This window comes from Littorina saxatilis, linkage group LG4, assembly GCF_037325665.1.
Source record: "Littorina saxatilis isolate snail1 linkage group LG4, US_GU_Lsax_2.0, whole genome shotgun sequence".
Classification (NCBI taxonomy): domain Eukaryota; kingdom Metazoa; phylum Mollusca; class Gastropoda; order Littorinimorpha; family Littorinidae; genus Littorina; species Littorina saxatilis.
In genome coordinates, this window is record NC_090248.1 from 63,692,781 (window position 1) to 63,714,259 (window position 21,479).

Here is a 21,479-nt window from a genome sequence, read left to right on the forward strand (position 1 = left end):
AGTAATGAGAGACTGTCATACTTAATGAGAGAGGTCCGTTCTTTTAATCCAGACCTGTGTGTTTTGATCAGAAATGGACGTAAGTTAGTAATGAGAGACTGTCATACTTAATGAGAGAGGTCCGTTCTTTTAATCCAGACCTGTGTGTTTTGATCAGAAATGGACGTAAGTTAGTAATGAGAGACTGTCATACTTAATGAGAGAGATCCGTTCTTTTAATCCAGACCTGTGTGTTTTGATCAGAAATGGACGTAAGTTAGTAATGAGAGACTGTCATACTTAATGAGAGAGGTCCGTTCTTTTGATCCAGACCTGTGTGTTTTTATCAGAAATGGACGTAAGTTAGTAATGAGAGACTGTCATACTTAATGAGATAGGATGGTTCTTTTGATCCAGACCTGTGTGTTTTTATCAGAAATGGACGTAAGTTAGTAATGAGAGACTGTCATACTTAATGAGATAGGATGGTTCTTTTGATCCAGACCTGTGTGTTTTTATCAGAAATGGACGTAAGTTAGTAATGAGAGACTGTCATACTTAATGAGATAGGATGGTTCTTTTGATCCAGACCTGTGTGTTTTTATCAGAAATGGACGTAAGTTAGTAATGAGAGACTGTCATACTTAATGAGAGAGGTCCGTTCTTTTAATCCAGACCTGTGTGTTTTGATCAGAAATGGACGTGGGTGAATCCCCAGCTGGAGGAATCCTTCTTCGATGGAATGCACACAGTCAAACTGACCGATGTCCCCGCTATCAGGTACCTTACTTTATCCTACATACGTGAGAAAGACCACCCATTAGATTACTAAACCATACACTCACATGTGTGTATATCATGTAAATGAGGTCATGTCAAACTAGTCCGGCAGGGACCTAATGTTATCCTACATAGGTGAGAAAGACCACTCATTAGATAACAATATCGTTCAATTCACACATGTGTATATCATGTAAATGAGGTCATGTCAAACTAGTCCGGCAGGGACCTAATGTTATACTACATACCTGAGAGAGACCACTCATGAAATAACAATATCATTCAATTCACACATGTGTATATCATGTAAATGAGGTCATGTCAAACTAGTCTGGCAGGGACCTAATTTTCCACTGCTCATGATAACAAAGTCGCCGAGAAAAAACGTCATTCTGGGACCACTTTTGCGGTTGCAGTTTTCCCTGGAAGAATTTTGAGAACTTACACATCACGCTATACTTTCTAGAGTGACGTCTCTTTACTTTGATGTCAAAGATTTCACGATGCCTTGGAAGAGATTGAGGTTTGATAAGTCGCGTCTTCAATTTGGGAGTTTTGGAGCAAAAGACACGCAAGGATAGCGTGTAGGATAAACAGAATTCTCTATTTGAATATAATGTACAGACTCAGGTACCCTCAGAACTAGCTATAAATGTCCCTAGATTAATCCTGCCAACAAACACAAATCTCTATTTGAATATAATGTACAGACTCAGGTACCCTCAGAACTAGCTATAAATGTCCCTAGATTAATCCTGCCAACAAACACAAATCTCTATTTGAATATAATGTACAGACTCAGGTACCCTCAGAACTAGCTATAAATGTCCCTAGATTAATCCTGCCAACAAACACAAATCTCTATTTGAATATAATGTACAGACTCAGGTACCCTCAGAACTAGCTATAAATGTCCCTAGATTAATCCTGCCAACAAACACAAATCTCTATTTGAATATAATGTACAGACTCAGGTACCCTCAGAACTAGCTATAAATGTCCCTAGATTAATCCTGCCAACAAACACAAATCTCTATTTGAATATAATGTACAGACTCAGGTACCCTCAGAACTAGCTATAAATGTCCCTAGATTAATCCTGCCAACAAACACAAATCTCTATTTGAATATAATGTACAGACTCAGGTACCCTCAGAACTAGCTATAAATGTCCCTAGATTAATCCTGCCAACAAACACAAATCTCTATTTGAATATAATGTACAGACTCAGGTACCCTCAGAACTAGCTATAAATGTCCCTAGATTAATCCTGCCAACAAACACAAATCTCTATTTGAATATAATGTACAGACTCAGGTACCCTCAGAACTAGCTATAAATGTCCCTAGATTAATCCTGCCAACAAACACAAATCTCTATTTGAATATAATGTACAGACTCAGGTACCCTCAGAACTAGCTATAAATGTCCCTAGATTAATCCTGCCAACAAACACAAATCTCTATTTGAATATAATGTACAGACTCGGGTACCCTCAGAACTAGCTATAAATGTCCCTAGATTAATCCTGCCAACAAACACAAATCTCTATTTGAATATAATGTACAGACTCAGGTACCCTCAGAACTAGCTATAAATGTCCCTAGATTAATCCTGCCAACAAACACAAATCTCTATTTGAATATAATGTACAGACTCAGGTACCCTCAGAACTAGCTATAAATGTCCCTAGATTAATCCTGCCAACAAACACAAATCTCTATTTGAATATAATGTACAGACTCAGGTACCCTCAGAACTAGCTATAAATGTCCCTAGATTAATCCTGCCAACAAACACAAATCTCTATTTGAATATAATGTACAGACTCAGGTACCCTCAGAACTAGCTATAAATGTCCCTAGATTAATCCTGCCAACAAACACAAATCTCTATTTGAATATAATGTACAGACTCGGGTACCCTCAGAACTAGCTATAAATGTCCCTAGATTAATCCTGCCAACAAACACAAATCTCTATTTGAATATAATGTACAGACTCAGGTACCCTCAGAACTAGCTATAAATGTCCCTAGATTAATCCTGCCAACAAACACAAATCTCTATTTGAATATAATGTACAGACTCAGGTACCCTCAGAACTAGCTATAAATGTCCCTAGATTAATCCTGCCAACAAACACAAATCTCTATTTGAATATAATGTACAGACTCAGGTACCCTCAGAACTAGCTATAAATGTCCCTAGATTAATCCTGCCAACAAACACAAATCTCTATTTGAATATAATGTACAGACTCAGGTACCCTCAGAACTAGCTATAAATGTCCCTAGATTAATCCTGCCAACAAACACAAATCCAACTCCGCACAGGAAGCAGCCAGGCAGCTGATTTTGTGTATATGTTCAAGTGGAAAGATGCTCTCATTCTGTGTATATGTTCAAGTGGAAAGATGCTCTCTGTGTATATGTTCAAGTGGAAAGATGCTCTCATTCTGTGTATATGTTCAAGTGGAAAGATGCTCTCATTGTGTGTATATGTTCAAGTGGAAAGATGCTCTCATTCTGTGTATATGTTCAAGTGGAAAGATGCTCTCATTCTGTGTATATGTTCAAGTGGAAAGATGCTGTCATTTTGTGTATATGTTCAAGTGGAAAGATGCTCTCATTCTGTGTATATGTTCTAGTGGAAAGATGCTCTCATTTTGTGTATATGTTCAAGTGGACAGATGCTCTCATTGTGTGTATATGTTCAAGTGGAAAGATGCTGTCATTCTGTATATGTTCAAGTGGAAAGATGCTCTCATTGTGTATATGTTCAAGTGGAAAGATGCTCTCTGTGTATATGTTCAAGTGGAAAGATGCTCTCATTCTGTGTATATGTTCAAGTGGAAAGATGCTCTCATTGTGTGTATATGTTCAAGTGGAAAGATGCTCTCATTCTGTGTATATGTTCAAGTGGAAAGATGCTCTCATTCTGTGTATATGTTCAAGTGGAAAGATGCTCTCATTCTGTGTATATGTTCAAGTGGAAAGATGCTCTCATTGTGTGTATATGTTCAAGTGGAAAGATGCTGTCATTTTGTGTATATGTTCAAGTGGAAAGATGCTGTCATTTTGTGTATATGTTCAAGTGGAAAGATGCTCTCATTCTGTGTATATGTTCAAGTGGAAAGATGCTCTCATTCTGTGTATATGTTCAAGTGGAAAGATGCTCTCATTCTGTGTATATGTTCAAGTGGAAAGATGCTGTCATTTTGTGTATATGTTCAAGTGGAAAGATGCTCTCATTCTGTGTATATGTTCAAGTGGAAAGATGGTCTCATTCTGTGTATATGTTCAAGTGGAAAGATGCTCTCATTCTGTGTATATGTTCAAGTGGAAAGATGCTCTCATTCTGTGTATATGTTCAAGTGGAAAGATGCTGTCATTTTGTGTATATGTTCAAGTGGAAAGATGCTCTCATTCTGTGTATATGTTCAAGTGGAAAGATGGTCTCATTCTGTGTATATGTTCAAGTGGAAAGATGCTCTCATTCTGTGTATATGTTCAAGTGGAAAGATGCTCTCATTCTGTGTATATGTTCAAGTGGAAAGATGCTATCATTCTGTGTATATGTTCAAGTGGAAAGATGGTCTCATTCTGTGTATATGTTCAAGTGGAAAGATGGTCTCATTCTGTGTATATGTTCAAGTGGAAAGATGCTCTCATTCTGTGTATATGTTCAAGTGGAAAGATGCTCTCATTCTGTGTATATGTTCAAGTGGAAAGATGCTGTCATTCTGTGTATATGTTCAAGTGGAAAGATGCTCTCATTCTGTGTATATGTTCAAGTGCAAAGAGGCTCTCATTCTGTGTATATGTTCAAGTGGAAAGATGCTCTCATTCTGTGTATATGTTCAAGTGGAAAGATGCTGTCATTCTGTGTATATGTTCAAGTGGAAAGATGCTGTCATTCTGTGTATATGTTCAAGTGGAAAGATGCTGTCATTCTGTGTATATGTTCAAGTGGAAAGATGCTATCATTCTGTGTATATGTTCAAGTGGAAAGATGCTCTCATTCTGTGTATATGTTCAAGTGGAAAGATGCTCTCATTTTGTGTATATGTTCAAGTGGAAAGATGCTCTCATTCTGTGTATATGTTCAAGTGGAAAGATGCTGTCATTCTGTGTATATGTTCAAGTGGAAAGATGCTCTCATTCTGTGTATATGTTCAAGTGCAAAGAGGCTCTCATTCTGTGTATATGTTCAAGTGGAAAGATGCTCTCATTCTGTGTATATGTTCAAGTGGAAAGATGCTGTCATTCTGTGTATATGTTCAAGTGGAAAGATGCTGTCATTCTGTGTATATGTTCAAGTGGAAAGATGCTGTCATTCTGTGTATATGTTCAAGTGGAAAGATGCTCTCATTGTGTGTATATGTTCAAGTGGAAAGATGCTGTCATTTTGTGTATATGTTCAAGTGGAAAGATGCTGTCATTTTGTGTATATGTTCAAGTGGAAAGATGCTCTCTGTGTATTTGTTCAAGTGGAAAGATGCTGTCATTTTGTGTATATGTTCAAGTGGAAAGATGCTCTCATTCTGTGTATATGTTCAAGTGGAAAGATGCTCTCATTCTGTGTATATGTTCAAGTGGAAAGATGCTCTCTGTGTATATGTTCAAGTGGAAAGATGCTCTCATTCTGTGTATATGTTCAAGTGGAAAGATGCTCTCATTCTGTGTATATGTTCAAGTGGAAAGATGCTCTCATTCTGTGTATATGTTCAAGTGGAAAGATGGTCTCATTCTGTGTATATGTTCAAGTGGAAAGATGCTCTCATTCTGTGTATATGTTCAAGTGGAAAGATGCTTTCATTCTGTGTATATGTTCAAGTGGAAAGATGCTCTCATTTTGTGTATATGTTCAAGTGGAAAGATGCTCATTCTGTGTATATGTTCAAGTGGAAAGATGCTCTCATTTTGTGTATATGTTCAAGTGGAAAGATGCTCTCATTCTGTGTATATGTTCAAGTGGAAAGATGCTCTCATTTTGTGTATATGTTCAAGTGGAAAGATGCTGTCATTTTGTGTATATGTTCAAGTGGAAAGATGCTCTCTGTGTATTTGTTCAAGTGGAAAGATGCTCTCATTCTGTGTATATGTTCAAGTGGAAAGATGCTGTCATTTTGTGTATATGTTCAAGTGGAAAGATGCTCTCTGTGTATTTGTTCAAGTGGAAAGATGCTGTCATTCTGTGTATATGTTCAAGTGGAAAGATGCTCTCATTTTGTGTATTTGTTCAAGTGGAAAGCTGCTCTCATTCTGTGTATTTGTTCAAGTGGAAAGATGCTCTCATTCTGTGTATTTGTTCAAGTGGAAAGATGCTGTCATTCTGTGTATATGTTCAAGTGGAAAGATGCTCTCATTCTGTGTATATGTTCAAGTGGAAAGATGCTCTCTGTGTATTTGTTCAAGTGGAAAGATGCTCTCATTTTGTGTATATGTTCAAGTGGAAAGATGCTCTCATTTTGTGTATATGTTCAAGTGGAAAGATGCTCTCATTCTGTGTATATGTTCAAGTGGAAAGATGCTCTCATTTTGTGTATATGTTCAAGTGGAAAGATGCTCTCATTCTGTGTATATGTTCAAGTGGAAAGATGCTCTCATTCTGTGTATATGTTCAAGTGGAAAGATGCTCTCATTCTGTGTATATGTTCAAGTGGAAAGATGCTCTCATTCTGTGTATATGTGCAAGTGAAAAGATGCTCTCATTCTGTGTATTTGTTCAAGTGGAAAGATGGTCTCATTCTGTGTATATGTTCAAGTGGAAAGATGCTCTCATTCTGTGTATATGTTCAAGTGGAAAGATGCTCTCATTCTGTGTATATGTTCAAGTGGAAAGATGGTCTCATTCTGTGTATTTGTTCAAGTGGAAAGATGCTGTCATTCTGTGTATATGTTCAAGTGGAAAGATGGTCTCATTCTGTGTATATGTTCAAGTGGAAAGATGCTCTCTGTGTATTTGTTCAAGTGGAAAGATGCTGTCATTTTGTGTATATGTTCAAGTGGAAAGATGCTCTCATTCTGTGTATATGTTCTAGTGGAAAGATGCTCTCATTTTGTGTATATGTTCAAGTGGACAGATGCTCTCATTGTGTGTATATGTTCAAGTGGAAAGATGCTGTCATTCTGTGTATATGTTCAAGTGGAAAGATGCTCTCATTCTGTGTATATGTTCAAGTGGAAAGATGCTCTCATTCTGTGTATATGTTCAAGTGGAAAGATGCTCTCATTCTGTGTATTTGTTCAAGTGGAAAGATGCTCTCATTCTGTGTATATGTTCAAGTGGAATGATGCTCTCATTGTGTGTATATGTTCAAGTGGAAAGATGCTCTCATTGTGTGTATATGTTCAAGTGGAAAGATGCTCTCATTCTGTGTATATGTTCAAGTGGAAAGATGCTCTCATTCTGTGTATTTGTTCAAGTGGAAAAATGCTCTCATTCTGTGTATATGTTCAAGTGGAAAGATGCTGTCATTCTGTGTATTTGTTCAAGTGGAAAAATGCTCTCATTCTGTGTATAGGTTCAAGTGGAAAGATGCTCTCATTCTGTGTATATGTTCAAGTGGAAAGATGCTCTCATTCTGTGTATATGTTCAAGTGGAAAGATGCTCTCATTCTGTGTATATGTTCAAGTGGAAAGATGCTCTCATTCTGTGTATTTGTTCAAGTGGAAAGATGCTGTCATTTTGTGTATATGTTCAAGTGGAAAGATGCTCTCATTCTGTGTATATGTTCTAGTGGAAAGATGCTCTCTGTGTATATGTTCAAGTGGAAAGATGCTCTCATTCTGTGTATATGTTCAAGTGGAAAGATGCTCTCATTCTGTGTATATGTTCAAGTGGAAAGATGCTCTCATTCTGTGTATATGTTCAAGTGGAAAGATGCTCTCATTCTGTGTATATGTTCAAGTGGAAAGATACTCTCATTCTGTGTATATGTTCAAGTGGAAAGATGCTTTCATTCTGTGTATATGTTCAAGTGGAAAGATGCTCTCATTTTGTGTATATGTTCAAGTGGAAAGATGCTCATTCTGTGTATATGTTCAAGTAGAAAGATGCTCTCATTTTGTGTATATGTTCAAGTGGACAGATGCTCTCATTGTGTGTATATGTTCAAGTGGAAAGATGCTGTCATTTTGTGTATATGTTCAAGTGGAAAGATGCTGTCATTTTGTGTATATGTTCAAGTGGAAAGATGCTCTCTGTGTATTTGTTCAAGTGGAAAGATGCTGTCATTTTGTGTATATGTTCAAGTGGAAAGATGCTGTCATTTTGTGTATATGTTCAAGTGGAAAGATGCTCTCTGTGTATTTGTTCAAGTGGAAAGATGCTCTCATTGTGTGTATATGTTCAAGTGGAAAGATGCTCTCATTTTGTGTATTTGTTCAAGTGGAAAGATGCTCTCATTCTGTGTATTTGTTCAAGTGGAAAGATGCTCTCATTCTGTGTATTTGTTCAAGTGGAAAGATGCTGTCATTCTGTGTATATGTTCAAGTGGAAAGATGCTCTCATTCTGTGTATATGTTCAAGTGGAAAGATGCTTTCATTTTGTGTATTTGTTCAAGTGGAAAGATGCTCTCATTTTGTGTATATGTTCAAGTGGAAAGATGCTCTCATTCTGTGTATATGTTCAAGTGGAAAGATGCTCTCATTCTGTGTATATGTTCAAGTGGAAAGATGCTCTCATTTTGTGTATATGTTCAAGTGGAAAGATGCTCTCATTCTGTGTATATGTTCAAGTGGAAAGATGCTCTCATTCTGTGTATATGTTCAAGTGGAAAGATGCTCTCATTCTGTGTATATGTTCAAGTGGAAAGATGCTCTCATTCTGTGTATATGTTCAAGTGGAAAGATGGTCTCATTCTGTGTATATGTTCAAGTGGAAAGATGGTCTCATTCTGTGTATATGTTCAAGTGGAAAGATGCTCTCATTCTGTGTATATGTTCAAGTGGAAAGATGCTCTCATTCTGTGTATATGTTCAAGTGGAAAGATGCTCTCATTCTGTGTATATGTTCAAGTGGAAAGATGCTCTCATTCTGTGTATATGTTCAAGTGGAAAGATGGTCTCATTCTGTGTATATGTTCAAGTGGAAAGATGCTCTCATTTTGTGTATATGTTCAAGTGGAAAGATGCTCTCATTTTGTGTATATGTTCAAGTGGAAAGATGCTCTCATTCTGTGTATATGTTCAAGTGGAAAGATGCTCTCATTTTGTGTATATGTTCAAGTGGAAAGATGCTCTCATTCTGTGTATATGTTCAAGTGGAAAGATGCTCTCATTCTGTGTATATGTTCAAGTGGAAAGATGCTCTCATTCTGTGTATATGTGCAAGTGGAAAGTTGCTCTCATTCTGTGTATATGTGCAAGTGGAAAGATGCTCTCATTCTGTGTATATGTGCAAGTGGAAAGATGCTCTCATTCTGTGTATATGTTCAAGTGGAAAGATGCTCTCATTCTGTGTATATGTTCAAGTGGAAAGATGCTCTCATTCTGTGTATATGTTCAAGTGGAAAGATGGTCTCATTCTGTGTATATGTTCAAGTGGAAAGATGCTCTCATTCTGTGTATTTGTTCAAGTGGAAAGATGCTCTCATTCTGTGTATATGTTCAAGTGGAAAGATGCTCTCATTCTGTGTATTTGTTCAAGTGGAAAGATGCTCTCATTCTGTGTATATGTTCAAGTGGAAAGATGCTCTCATTCTGTGTATATGTTCAAGTGGAAAGATGCTCTCATTCTGTGTATATGTTCAAGTGGAAAGATGGTCTCATTCTGTGTATATGTTCAAGTGGAAAGATGCTCTCTGTGTATTTGTTCAAGTGGAAAGATGCTGTCATTTTGTGTATATGTTCAAGTGGAAAGATGCTCTCTGTGTATTTGTTCAAGTGGAAAGATGCTCTCATTGTGTGTATATGTTCAAGTGGAAAGATGCTCTCATTCTGTGTATATGTTCAAGTGGAAAGATGCTCTCATTGTGTGTATATGTTCAAGTGGAAAGATGCTCTCATTCTGTGTATATGTTCAAGTGGAAAGATGCTCTCATTCTGTGTATATGTTCAAGTGGAAAGATGCTCTCATTCTGTGTATATGTTCAAGTGGAAAGATGCTCTCATTCTGTGTATATGTTCAAGTGGAAAGATGCTCTCATTCTGTGTATTTGTTCAAGTGGAAAGATGCTGTCATTCTGTGTATTTGTTCAAGTGGAAAGATGCTCTCATTCTGTGTATATGTTCAAGTGGAAAGATGCTCTCTGTGTATATGTGCAAGTGGAAAGTTGCTCTCATTCTGTGTATATGTGCAAGTGGAAAGATGCTCTCATTCTGTGTATATGTGCAAGTGGAAAGATGCTCTCATTCTGTGTATATGTGCAAGTGGAAAGATGCTCTCATTCTGTGTATATGTTCAAGTGGAAAGATGCTCTCATTCTGTGTATATGTTCAAGTGGAAAGATGCTCTCATTCTGTGTATATGTTCAAGTGGAAAGTTGCTCTCATTCTGTGTATATGTTCAAGTGGAATGCTCTCATTCTGTGTATATGTGCAAGTGGAAAGATGCTCTCATTCTGTGTCAAAGTCTCAACAGATCTGCGGTGGTTTTCATGATCGCTTATGTAACCGTGTCCCGAAACACCACAATCACCTTTGGAGGCGAAGTCCAATCAAACAGGATTGAGAATTTTAGAGCTTATTTCTAAGCCCTATAAAAACTGTTATGCATTCGCAAAGGAATCCATGAACATGCAGAGAGACAAAAGCCGCCAGACCCCATCACAAACAGAACTCTACAATCCACAGGTGTTGCCTTGGGAGCTATAAATAGCTCGCAACTTCTAAGGCGAACAACTCTGCAGAGTCTGCTGTGAAGGGCGACGGTAGTCTCCCTGTCACACATACAAGGGAAAGATGGTATCGTAATACAGCAGAAAGCAGAACCAAAAAACAAGAATGGTAGGTAATGGGAATGTTTGATTTCTGACAAAACCAAATATTACATTGACGGTACGTCAAACAAGTTGTCTTTTAAGCAGACAGACAGACAAACACTTATGATACAGATATTTTCTGATCATCTGTAAATGTAACGTCTTGTTTTGTCATAAATTAAACGTTCTAATAACCTACCATTTTTGTTTTTTTATTCTGAATTTTAAACGTTACCAGTCTATCTGTTTTTGGAATACAACAGAAAGCAGTTTCTAAACAGACCTGCAGAAGCCTTGTTGCTAATTCTCACCATTTGTGTGTTGATGTATTTGTGTGTGTTTCAGGAACAGCGGTTCAACGTCAGACAGCGGGGGAGGTCGCCGAAGTCGCACGGAGACGGTGTTAGGCTCCACCCCTCTCTTCCTGCAGGCCAATCAGACCAGCAAGTCAGAACCCAAGAAAAAAGTACCAGCCGTAGTGAGTCATAATGTCCTTTCCATGCTAATCTTGAGCGTGGGCATTGTTAGGTGATTTACTACAGTGGAACCCCCCTTTAAACAACTCCAAATATCTAAAAAAAAATAGTTCTTAAAAAGGAGGGAGCCTTAACTCATTGTCTCCTAGGTACGGATATATCCGTACCCACTCATATGGCTCTATCTGACCGGGTACGGATATATCCGCTCAGACTGTTAGCTTCAGTCGCTTCCTGTAACGTCGATCTAACGCCTGCATTCCAGCGTAGTGATACACAGTTTCTACACAGTTACTACAATTCTGAGTGACCTGCTGCAGCACAGCTTGTCTCGGCTAAAAACAAATTGGTCAACATAGGTGGGGTAGAAAGTGTTAAAATGGGATGGGAGTTAATTTACAGACAGTATAAACAGAAAGTCTGGGAAAACAGGGTCTTATAATGGAGGGAGTCTTAAATTGGGGGTCTTAAAAGGGGGGTTCCACTGTATTCAGGCATGGGAATTGTCCGTTGAAAGGCAAATTTCCGGCAAATTTTTTTTTTGTTCCGCCGAAAAAGCAAAAGTGTCTGCCGAAAAAATAAATGGGGGAGGCAAAAATGGTTCTAAAAACTGAATTTAATGGCAAACTTGGAGCTTAGAAGACACCAAATTGCACCATTTGGGTTCTTTGGAGAAAAAAATTCCGGGGGGGCATGCCCCCGAATCCCCCTAGCAGGGCTGGGCGCTTCGCGCCGTCGACTTTGCCATTACTTACAAATGTTCAGCTTTTTTTTACTTTTTTCAATTCCCATGCCTGTGTATTGCAGGTGTTGTGGACCCATCTCAGATGATCAGGAAATTTTTCAGAGGCGGAACGTAGAAAATTAAAATGTGAAGAAGTTGTCTGTTACGTGTGGATAAACTATCACAGTGGTACCTGCGATGAAAGGACACCATTGGGACCAGCCAAAAGTGTCACAACATTGCAGGTGGCCTGACAAGACAGGACAGGATATATTTATGTCCTACAGGCATATCTATTTTTGGCCTCTTAAGGACAGGAATGGGGGTTATATGATAAAGAGGTGGCCTGTCATGACAGGTAAATATTTCAATCAAGACAATGGAGAAAGGAACAACAGAAAGTGTCCTTTCATTGGAGGTGTCCTCTCATTGGAAGCTAGAGCCTTTCATGGCAGGTGTCACTGTGGTGTGAAATGAACAACTCTTTGCCTATGAAATTGCAGATTTGTTGAAAGAAAAAGGGATCATATCGAGCAGACACTGCATAACATACACATCGGAGTCAGTTATTCGCTGCGATCGCGGTTTTAACTGGTTGACCACGTGTTATAGTTTGTCACCCTAAAGCGGGGCGCAACTCTTCCACACCGCTTGGAAATCATGACAGAGTTATTTCGGATCATGGTCTATTGACATTTATTGTTGTGCAGACGGAGCAACTCCTGGTGAGCCACCTGATGCAACACCTGAAAAAGGAGTCGCGGATCAAGGCCCAGAACATCGCTAAAGAGTACATTACCTGCCAGGTACTCCTCATACATTCTCACCCTCCCCCCACTCACCCTTCCCCTCATGGTGATCAGCCCCATGCACTTTTACACAACCCACCCTGTGTTTTTGTTAAAATCAAGTTACACGCTTGTGAATACAACTTAAGTCTTTGCTTAAATTTAGTTATGACTTTTTCAGCAGCTCACCTTGACGGTTTAACGTATTGGGGCAAAGTCATTCAGGCCTGAAAGTGGCGAGTATTTTACTCACCATGGCGAGTAGAAACATGTAACTGGCAAGTAGAAATGTTCATCTACTCGCCAAATGCGAGTAACGTTGCTGAAACAAATTGTTGGTTTGGCTAGTAAAGTTTGCTCTCTGGCTAGTAAAATGTCAGGATCACCAGCCAAAGTCTAGTACACCATTTTTGGGGCTTTCAGCGCTCTCATTTGATAAATAAAATTTCGATCCATTTGCATAAAAAGTCACATTTGTATAGGTTTTCGGCACAAGCAAAACGGATGTAGCATCATCCAACTTCTTTTTTCGCCGAGATGCTCTACGACAAATGGCGTTGTGTTCATCACCCTTACACTTGCACACACAGTTGAACCCCTTTAAGAAAGAAGTGTCACTTGCACACACAGTTGAACCCCTTTAAGAAAGAAGTGTCTCTTGCCAGCGGAGTCATTTCTTTTAACAGATCTTTGCATCTTTAAAGAGATATGTAGAAATAGTCATTCTGAAATGTCTTTTGTTTTAAAGCTCTATCCAACTTTGGCACTCGCAAGTTTTCCGGTTCTTGCCAAAGGTTTGCCCTTTTCCTGCTGTTCCAAGCAACATAGTGTTACCATCAATGTTATAATGATATCACAGAAAAAATATCCCCTTAGACTCTCAGCATTTCAGAATTCACAGAAACCATCCAATGTGTTTCAGATGCAGCAGTGTCAACAGCTGTGTCATTTGCTGTGGAGTATTCACACCGACGAAGAAACCACAGCATATGAACAACTTCTGCCAAAACTGTGAGTATTAGGCCAAACAAAAATATATGTTGGTTTAGGGTAACATGACCACACAAAAAAGGGTCGGTAGGTCAGCTTGTTTAAACATTTTATTTTTAGTCTCGGTATGGTTCGCGAAATGTGCCAGAGGTTGTTTTTTTGAGAAATGAAAAAAAAGCTTTGGGGTCAGCGGGAAAAAATAGGGTCAGTCGGGTTAGTTACCCTAAACCAACATATATTGTTGTGATCTTGACCTTAAGGTCAAAGAGCGCTGGCTGTGGAAAATTAAATTGTGTGTGTGTGTGTGTGTGTGTGTGTTTATTCATGTATTTATGTATGTATGTATACATGCATGCAAATGTGCGCATGCATGTTTTTCTCTGTGTGTGTGTGTGTGTATGTTTGTGTGTATATGTGTATATGTGTATGTGTGTGTTAGTGCATTCATGTATGTATGTATGCATATGTGAGCATGCATGTTTTTCTGTGTGTGTGTGTGTGTGTGCGCATGTATGTTTTTGTGTGTGTGTGTGTGTGTGTGTGTGTGTGTGTGCATGTGTGCGTGTTTGTGTGTGTGCGCATGCATGCTTTTCTATTCTCTCCATGTGTCTGTGTGTGTGTTGTTGTAGGGATGAGGTGGGTACAGACAGGGAGTACCAGCTGTTCCAGATCTATGAGCGAGTGTTCCTCGTCACGCAGGAACACGCCTTTCCCAGACCTTCAGGTGAGCACTTGTATTGATGGGTATCATTCTCACGACAGCGATAATGAGATGACGATGTAAGGGGCGACAGCAATGATGATAATGAGTAGTAGTAGTATGATGGTGATGCTGATGGTGATGCTGATGGTGGTGGTGGTGGATGGTTTATGATTATGATGAAAGTTGCACATTAAGTTGTTAAAGTTGAAATTAAAGTTTCAATCTGACTAAATATTCAGTAAATAAATGAAATGCATTTATTACTGTCATCAGTTCTGATTCATTTTTATTGACTGCAGGTTTCTCCAGTTACTTCACAGCACTTGGTTTCAAATGCCTCACCTCCAGGTAAGGAAAAATTCTTGCTTGATGTAAGCTGCCACATGAAACACACACAAAAGAAGCTTCATGGAACCTTAAGTTTTACATGCAAACAAAGAAGTGGAATAGAACATTTCTGGCCTTATTGTAAGGTTGCTGACAAGAATTTCAGAAGGCTATAAGCTTAATGTGTATGTGATTTAGATTTGTCAAGATCAACATCAAAATAGGGAATGTTACTTTACATCAATAAAAGTGAGAGAGGATGAAGTCAAATTGTTGCTGGTTATTACGAAAAATTGGCTTCTGTACAGAAAGTCCTCAAAAGTCAGAGGCCTCTTTTGTACAGTTAGAATATCTGGATTTATTCTTACTAAAAGTAAGAAAAGCGGGATTAAATAAGCCAATGTTTTGAGTTGTGTTGGTGTGTGTGCAGTTTGTTCCTGCAGTATGTGGACCGAGGAATCCTGCAGCTGACTCCTGACTTCATCCTGCAGCTCTTGGACGGTACAGCCTTACAGGATTTTGTTTTTCATTTTTCTTTTTCATTACTTAATTGTCCCATCGCTGGGAATTTCGGGTCGCTTCCTCCCAGTGGATAGCTAGCAGCAACCGAGTCGCGCTACCCAGGTGTATGTATGTTTAGGTGTAATCAGCCACCTGCACTTATGCTAGAATGACTGAGGTCTTTTAAGTGCCACAGTGGTGACACGAGGGTGGAACATGGATACCGTCTCTGATCCTGCACATAAAGTTGACCCGTGTCCGTCCCGGCCCGAATTTGAACCCGTGACTTGCGAATCCCAAGTCCAGTGCTCTACCCACTGAGCTACCCGGGACCCTCGGATCCCAAGTCCAGTGCTCTACCCACTGAGCTACCCGGGACCCTATGATCACAAGTCCAGTGCTCTACCCACTGAGCTACCGGGCCCCTTATCACAAGTCCAGTGCTCTACCAACTGAGCTACCCGGGACCCTCGGATCACAAGTCCAGTGCTCTACCAACTGAGCTACCCGGGACCCTCGGATCACAAGTCCAGTGCTCTACCAACTGAGCTACCCGGGACCCTCGGATCACAAGTCCAGTGCTCTACCAACTGAGCTACCCGGGACCCTAGGATCACAAGTCCAGTGCTCTACCAACTGAGCTACCCGGGACCCTCGGATCACAAGTCCAGTGCTCTACCCACTGAGCTACCCGGGACCCTCGGATCACAAGTCCAGTGCTCTACCAACTGAGCTACCCAGGACCCTAGGATCACAAGTCCAGTGCTCTACCAACTGAGCTACCCGGGACCCTAGGATCACAAGTCCAGTGCTCTACCAACTGAGCTACCCGGGACCCTCGGATCACAAGTCCAGTGCTCTACCAACTGAGCTACCCGGGACCCTCGGATCACAAGTCCAGTGCTCTACCCACTGAGCTACCCGGGACCCTAGGATCACAAGTCCAGTGCTCTACCCACTGAGGGCCCCTACTACTGTCAGGGCCTAACATTGTAATCCCAAGTCCAGTGCTCTACCAACTGAGGGCCCCTACTACTGTCAGGGCCTAACATTGTGATCCCAAGTCCAGTGCTCTACCAACTGAGGGCCCCTACTACTGTCAGGGCCTAACATTGTAAGCCGTTCGGCGTACTTTACGCCGAAATAACATCTCCAATACGAGGAACTCGATTTGGTGTACGCCGAAATGCAAAAACCTGTTATTTCCAAACGGTAAACCCAAACAGTCCCAGCTTTCGTTTTGTGCGCCGTTCGGTTCAATTCTCAATCGGTTTGACAGTTTGCTTGAGCACGTACTTCCTCTGGCATCGCGCGAGCATGCTTTGTGCCGGTGTTTTGTGGCTCTAGACTTGAAATAATGTCTCGAAGCGACATTGTTGAACGTGGTCAGCCATTCAGTGACAAAGAATCCAGGTATTCCTGGAAGTGGGAATGGCAGTTTTAGGCCAAATAACACAGGATTGTCAGTTTTCTTGAGTTTTCTGTCTGTTTTGCTTGTTGGTGAAGGCATAATTTAGTTGCTCAATCTTCTTTGGGGGGGGGGGGGGGGTCATTTTAGGTAAAAAATCTCCAAAAAATCTTCAACCCCCCTGAACCCCACTGGGGGCCTCCTGCGGCCCCCAGACCCCCGCCTTTGTAAGCTGAACTCACTTTTTCCAGTGCTAGGCCCTGATCTGACTACTACTATACTAGTCTGCTTCTCAACAGTTTTGTGGTAGAGCTGTTCATAAATCTGTGGTACTGTTGTAATTTTTCTGGGTACATCTGTTCATTGTGGACTCTTCATTGTGTCTTTTGTGTGTACAGTGGAGTCCTCCTTTAGGACCTTGGTTGAAATATAAATTTTTCTGTTTATAATGTCTGTACATTTATCTCTTTTTTAAGACCCCTTTCTTTAAGGCCAGTTTTTTTTTTCTTTCAGATTTTTGGAGGTCTTAAAACAGAAAATGAAATCAATTTGGCAATCAATTTCTTATTTTCTTAACAAAATATCATGGCAACTACATAGCATTGATGAATGAGTGATGATAAATCAAGATAATTGGTTGTCTAGATACAAATTGTGTTTCATTTCAAACAATTTCCTCATGTAATATTGTGTTTTTTAATGTGTGTGTGTGAATTTGCTACAGATCTAGACGACGATACTGATGAAGAGAACTCGGAGACAAAGTTTCACATTATCTCCCGGTTATCAAAGGTAGGAATGCTTTCTGTTGTGTTTATTGTTGTTGATATGAATGGAGGTTGGCAGACAGGCACACAAATTCGATTCTGCTGTGAGTTTATATCTTTATGGCAATGCATCCATTTGAAAACTGGATAGACCTCTGTCCCAGGGGATTGATGAAACAAATTTATCCCCAGTTTATAAGTCCAGAACAGTTGGGTCAGTTGATTGTTATGCTGTGGACTTTTCCTATGTATTTGAAAGCCAAAAGATAAAAAGTATGTTTCTGACCCGACTTATGATATGTGTGTCACATGACTGTATTGCAGCCATTCGCAGAGGATTGTTTCCGTCGCTGGCATCATCCTGTGACGACACACTTCACTGCAAAGCAACAGGTGGCACAGGTGCTTCAGGAAGGTAAGCACACAGGAACATGATTGTGTTTGTGAATTTAAAAGGGGGTTCCGCTGTATTCCAACCCAAAAGCCAACTTTAGTTTTTGCTGTTTGAGGTGATTGAGCATTTTGTGGTTGTGGAATGTCTTGTGATATTTTGTGTTCAGGTCTGGCAAGGTGGCGGGGTAAATCTGAGGGAGAATCTGGAGACACTGATGACAGGGCTCAAGGTATGATTGATGAGTTTGAGTGTGTGCGTGTGTGTGTGTGGGCTGCCTTTTGGTGCTGCTGCTTTGCAGCTGTTTCAGTATAGAAGTTGACATGCCCTATGACTGTATGCATGTATCAAACTTATGACCTTGTGTTTCAGATCGCAACAGAAGCAGAAGCTACGGGAGTGGTGATTCTCGCAGCAACGGCTCAGCTGAATCGGCCTTCAAACCTTTGTCCATCTTCATCCAACATCTTGAGGATACTGCCATGGGTCAGTCTAATTTTTTGACTTTCTTTGTTTGCTGGTGTTGACCTTTTTTAAGTTTCGTTTAAGTTTTTTTTAAATGTGTATGAATCATAACATGTTTCTTGTCAATGACGTCAATATGTCTAAAGAATTATTTTTCTTTTTTTGACTCACCTGAGTAATCGGGAGAGTCTTAGGAATGAGCAGTCTTAGGCTGTTAGCAACAAAATCATTGCGACAACTTTTGCACCTCAATTAAGGCATTAATTCCTGTGTCATTTCAAACAAACTTTCTAAGAGTGTTACTTTTTGACAGTACTATTAGATGGACTTCAGCACAGCCACAGGGAAAACTCAGTGAGTCAATGTCAATGTATTTTCTCCTAATGTGCCAAACAATGACTTTTCTTGCTCTTGGTTTTGCAGAGGTTCAGAGACAGAAGCCGGGGTCGACATCCCTAATGTACGACACAGGAGTTATTGAAGAGGCCGCTCTCTTCCAGACCAGAAACTACGCTCGCTGTGATCTCTCCAATATGAACTTCTGATTGGTGCAGACATTGACAGAATGCATGTGGATAGTGTTTTTGGGTGTGATTTGATGAGGGAGGGGGGTTATTGAAGAAGTTGCTCTTATTATAGACTGTCTTAAATGCAAATGCACAGTTTTTGTTATGCTTGTTATGCTTGTTATGCTTGTTATGCTCGATGCATATGTTCACTTGTGAAAACAGTTGCACAGATGAATGTTATCTATATATATATATATACGACTTGTGTCTGTGTGTGTGTGTGTCTGCGATGCCAAGCCAAAGTTCTCGATCGATCTTTTTCAAATTTGGAGACCATATTCAGCTACATCCCGGACACAACCTCATCGATGAGATATTTCAACACGTGCTCTCAGCGCGCAGCGCTGAACCGATTTTGGTTTTTCTCTGGATCCATTTCCAGTAACTCTTCCTTATCTTCTCCAGTGTTTTCAGCGTTTACCTCCCTTCGTGTGGCGTCAATCCATATTCCCGTTTCTATTTTTAGAAGGTCACTGTCGACAACGCTCAATCCATATTCCCGTTATACTATTTTTAGAAGGTCACTACTCTTCTCCAGTGTTTTGCGCGTTTATCTCCCTTTGTGCGGTGCGCCGGCAAAGCCGGCGTACACCCGGCAAAGCCGGGTCCCCGGCACAGCCGGGTATTCGGCTCAACTTTTTCGCGGCGCAGCCGTACCCGGCGAAGCGGGTATTCATCTAGTATATATATATATGAGTGAGAGAGAGAGAGAGAGAGTGTGAGAGAGTGAAAGAGAGAGAGAGAGTGTGAGTGCGAGTGCATGTGAGAGAGAGAGAGATCTCTTCCAGACACAAATCTATACGCACTGATAACTGCAACTCTGATAACTGCAACGTTGACTTCAGGTTGTTTTGGCAATTGACAGAAATGTGGTGAGAACTATGTATGTCGAAATGTTGTAATAATTCTTGTTATACTGATATGCGGAATAAAACTTAACTTAAATGAGTAGTTTTATCTTGTGCGTTTGTCTTCAGTCACTGCGTGTGTGAGAGGCAAAGGAAGAAAGTGTACGTGTGAGTGTTTGTGTTGCGAACTCTAGCTGTGTCCCTTTTTAGTCCTAGTTAAAGGACCATAACAGGCTCTTTTTAAGGTCAGCTAAAGCAGTTGGGGTTGATTTAATGATATAGGTAAGCATCTAAAGATGCTAAAACCGAACAGTAAATCACAGGTTTTGTGTTGCATCAGTCTAATTTTACACAAAATGCATGCTCAAAAAGCGGCCAAATTCGTCGGCTACACGAGACTTCAAAATCCCAGCGGCGGCAAGCCGTTGGCTGTGACATCACATGCAGGCATCGGAAGCGAAAGTAGCGACGCTCGGTCTGCGTCTTTGCTACAGCCGTGGATGCGCGCATACTCCCGACATCATGCCGAGAGAGTGTGCTGCTGCCGTATGTTCGGAGTTGCAAAAAAAGGACTCGGGCTTGAGTTTTCATTTGTTTCCATCCGACTCAAGGCTCAAGCAGGAATGGGCTGTGAAAATGAATCGGCTGGACCCAAAAACAAAGAAACAACAACAACAACAACAACCAGCGAAACTACATCAACAATAACAACTACAACCACAACACCATTGTTGAGAAACCAGCGAAACTACATCAACAATAACAACAACAACAACTACAACCACAACAGCATTGTTGAGAAACCAGCGAAACTGTATCAACAATAACAACAACAACAACAACACAGTACAACATTGGGCAACAACTACAACAACTACAACGACGACAACAACACTGACAACAACTCAAAAACCAAGAACAACTACAATGTCAACAACACCACCAACAACAGCTTTACACTGATAAACAGTAGGTGGAACACGATTGATTTGACACGTAACAACCTTGATTTCATCTACGACGACGACAACAACAACATCAACTCAAATTCGAGAACATATACGTCTTCAACAACATAACCAACAACAAATCCGATAGAACTTCAACTACAATCTCAACAGTGATCATGGGCTGCCTAATCTATTTGCTGAGTCTGGCAGACATTTGACTTCCACCCTTGAGAGAGAATGGTTTTTCCTCGTAAACTTTGTGCCTCAAACCTGACTAAGAGGATACAACTCTACATTAATCCCCGATTATCAACCCAGATAGATGGGACACTTCCGTCTCAACTCGGACGCCGCAGTAAGAACGATCTCAAGCAACAGACGCTGATACGGTACAGCTATTTGCTCGCCGGCTCCTAAGCCACTCCCCCAACCTGTATGTCTACACACTGACACCAATTAAACCTCCAACTGAGCTGTTAACCCGTGATTTGTAAAATTAAAAGTGTAAAAAATATTTTACAAATTACGTCAAACCTAAAACCGCGATTTGTAAAAATGTTAAAAAAAAAAATTTCATTTCTCTATTCAGCCTTGCTGGGAAATTCGGATCGCTTCCTCCCAGTGGAAAGCTAGCAGCAACAGAGTCGCGCTACCCCAAAGTCAAGGGATCCATTAGATTTGTTTTTCTTTCTTTTTACATTTAGTCAAGTTTTGACTAAATGTTTTAACATAGAGGGGGAATCGAAAAGAGGGTCGTGGTGTCTGTGTCTGTGGTTGTGTGTGTGTAGAGCGATTCAGAGTAAACTACTGGACCGATCTTTATGAAATTTTACATGAGTTCCTGGGCATGATATCCCCAGACGTTTTCTTAATTTTTTTGATAA

General features: G+C 40.2%; 1 protein-coding gene and 1 long non-coding RNA gene across 2 annotated transcripts in view; one reads left to right on the forward strand and one right to left on the reverse strand.

The window, feature by feature from the left end:
* LOC138965354 (protein pigeon-like) overlaps positions 1 to 19,748 on the forward strand; it is a 73,388-nt gene extending 53,640 nt beyond the window's left edge. Inside the window, exons 21-32 of the mRNA XM_070337493.1 lie at positions 674 to 759; positions 11,034 to 11,166; positions 12,599 to 12,694; positions 13,599 to 13,687; positions 14,296 to 14,390; positions 14,669 to 14,717; positions 15,127 to 15,197; positions 17,330 to 17,397; positions 17,697 to 17,787; positions 17,933 to 17,995; positions 18,136 to 18,249; positions 18,652 to 19,748. Coding sequence (XP_070193594.1) covers positions 674 to 759; positions 11,034 to 11,166; positions 12,599 to 12,694; positions 13,599 to 13,687; positions 14,296 to 14,390; positions 14,669 to 14,717; positions 15,127 to 15,197; positions 17,330 to 17,397; positions 17,697 to 17,787; positions 17,933 to 17,995; positions 18,136 to 18,249; positions 18,652 to 18,773 — 1,077 coding nt within the window. The 3' untranslated portion in view covers positions 18,774 to 19,748. The remainder of the gene's footprint in view (positions 1 to 673; positions 760 to 11,033; positions 11,167 to 12,598; positions 12,695 to 13,598; positions 13,688 to 14,295; positions 14,391 to 14,668; positions 14,718 to 15,126; positions 15,198 to 17,329; positions 17,398 to 17,696; positions 17,788 to 17,932; positions 17,996 to 18,135; positions 18,250 to 18,651) is intronic.
* The window catches only part of LOC138965355 (uncharacterized), a 34,791-nt gene that overhangs the window by 8,289 nt on the left and 5,023 nt on the right, over positions 1 to 21,479 (reverse strand). Inside the window, exon 2 of the long non-coding RNA XR_011455423.1 lies at positions 11,000 to 11,112. This is a non-coding gene — a long non-coding RNA (uncharacterized lncRNA). The remainder of the gene's footprint in view (positions 1 to 10,999; positions 11,113 to 21,479) is intronic.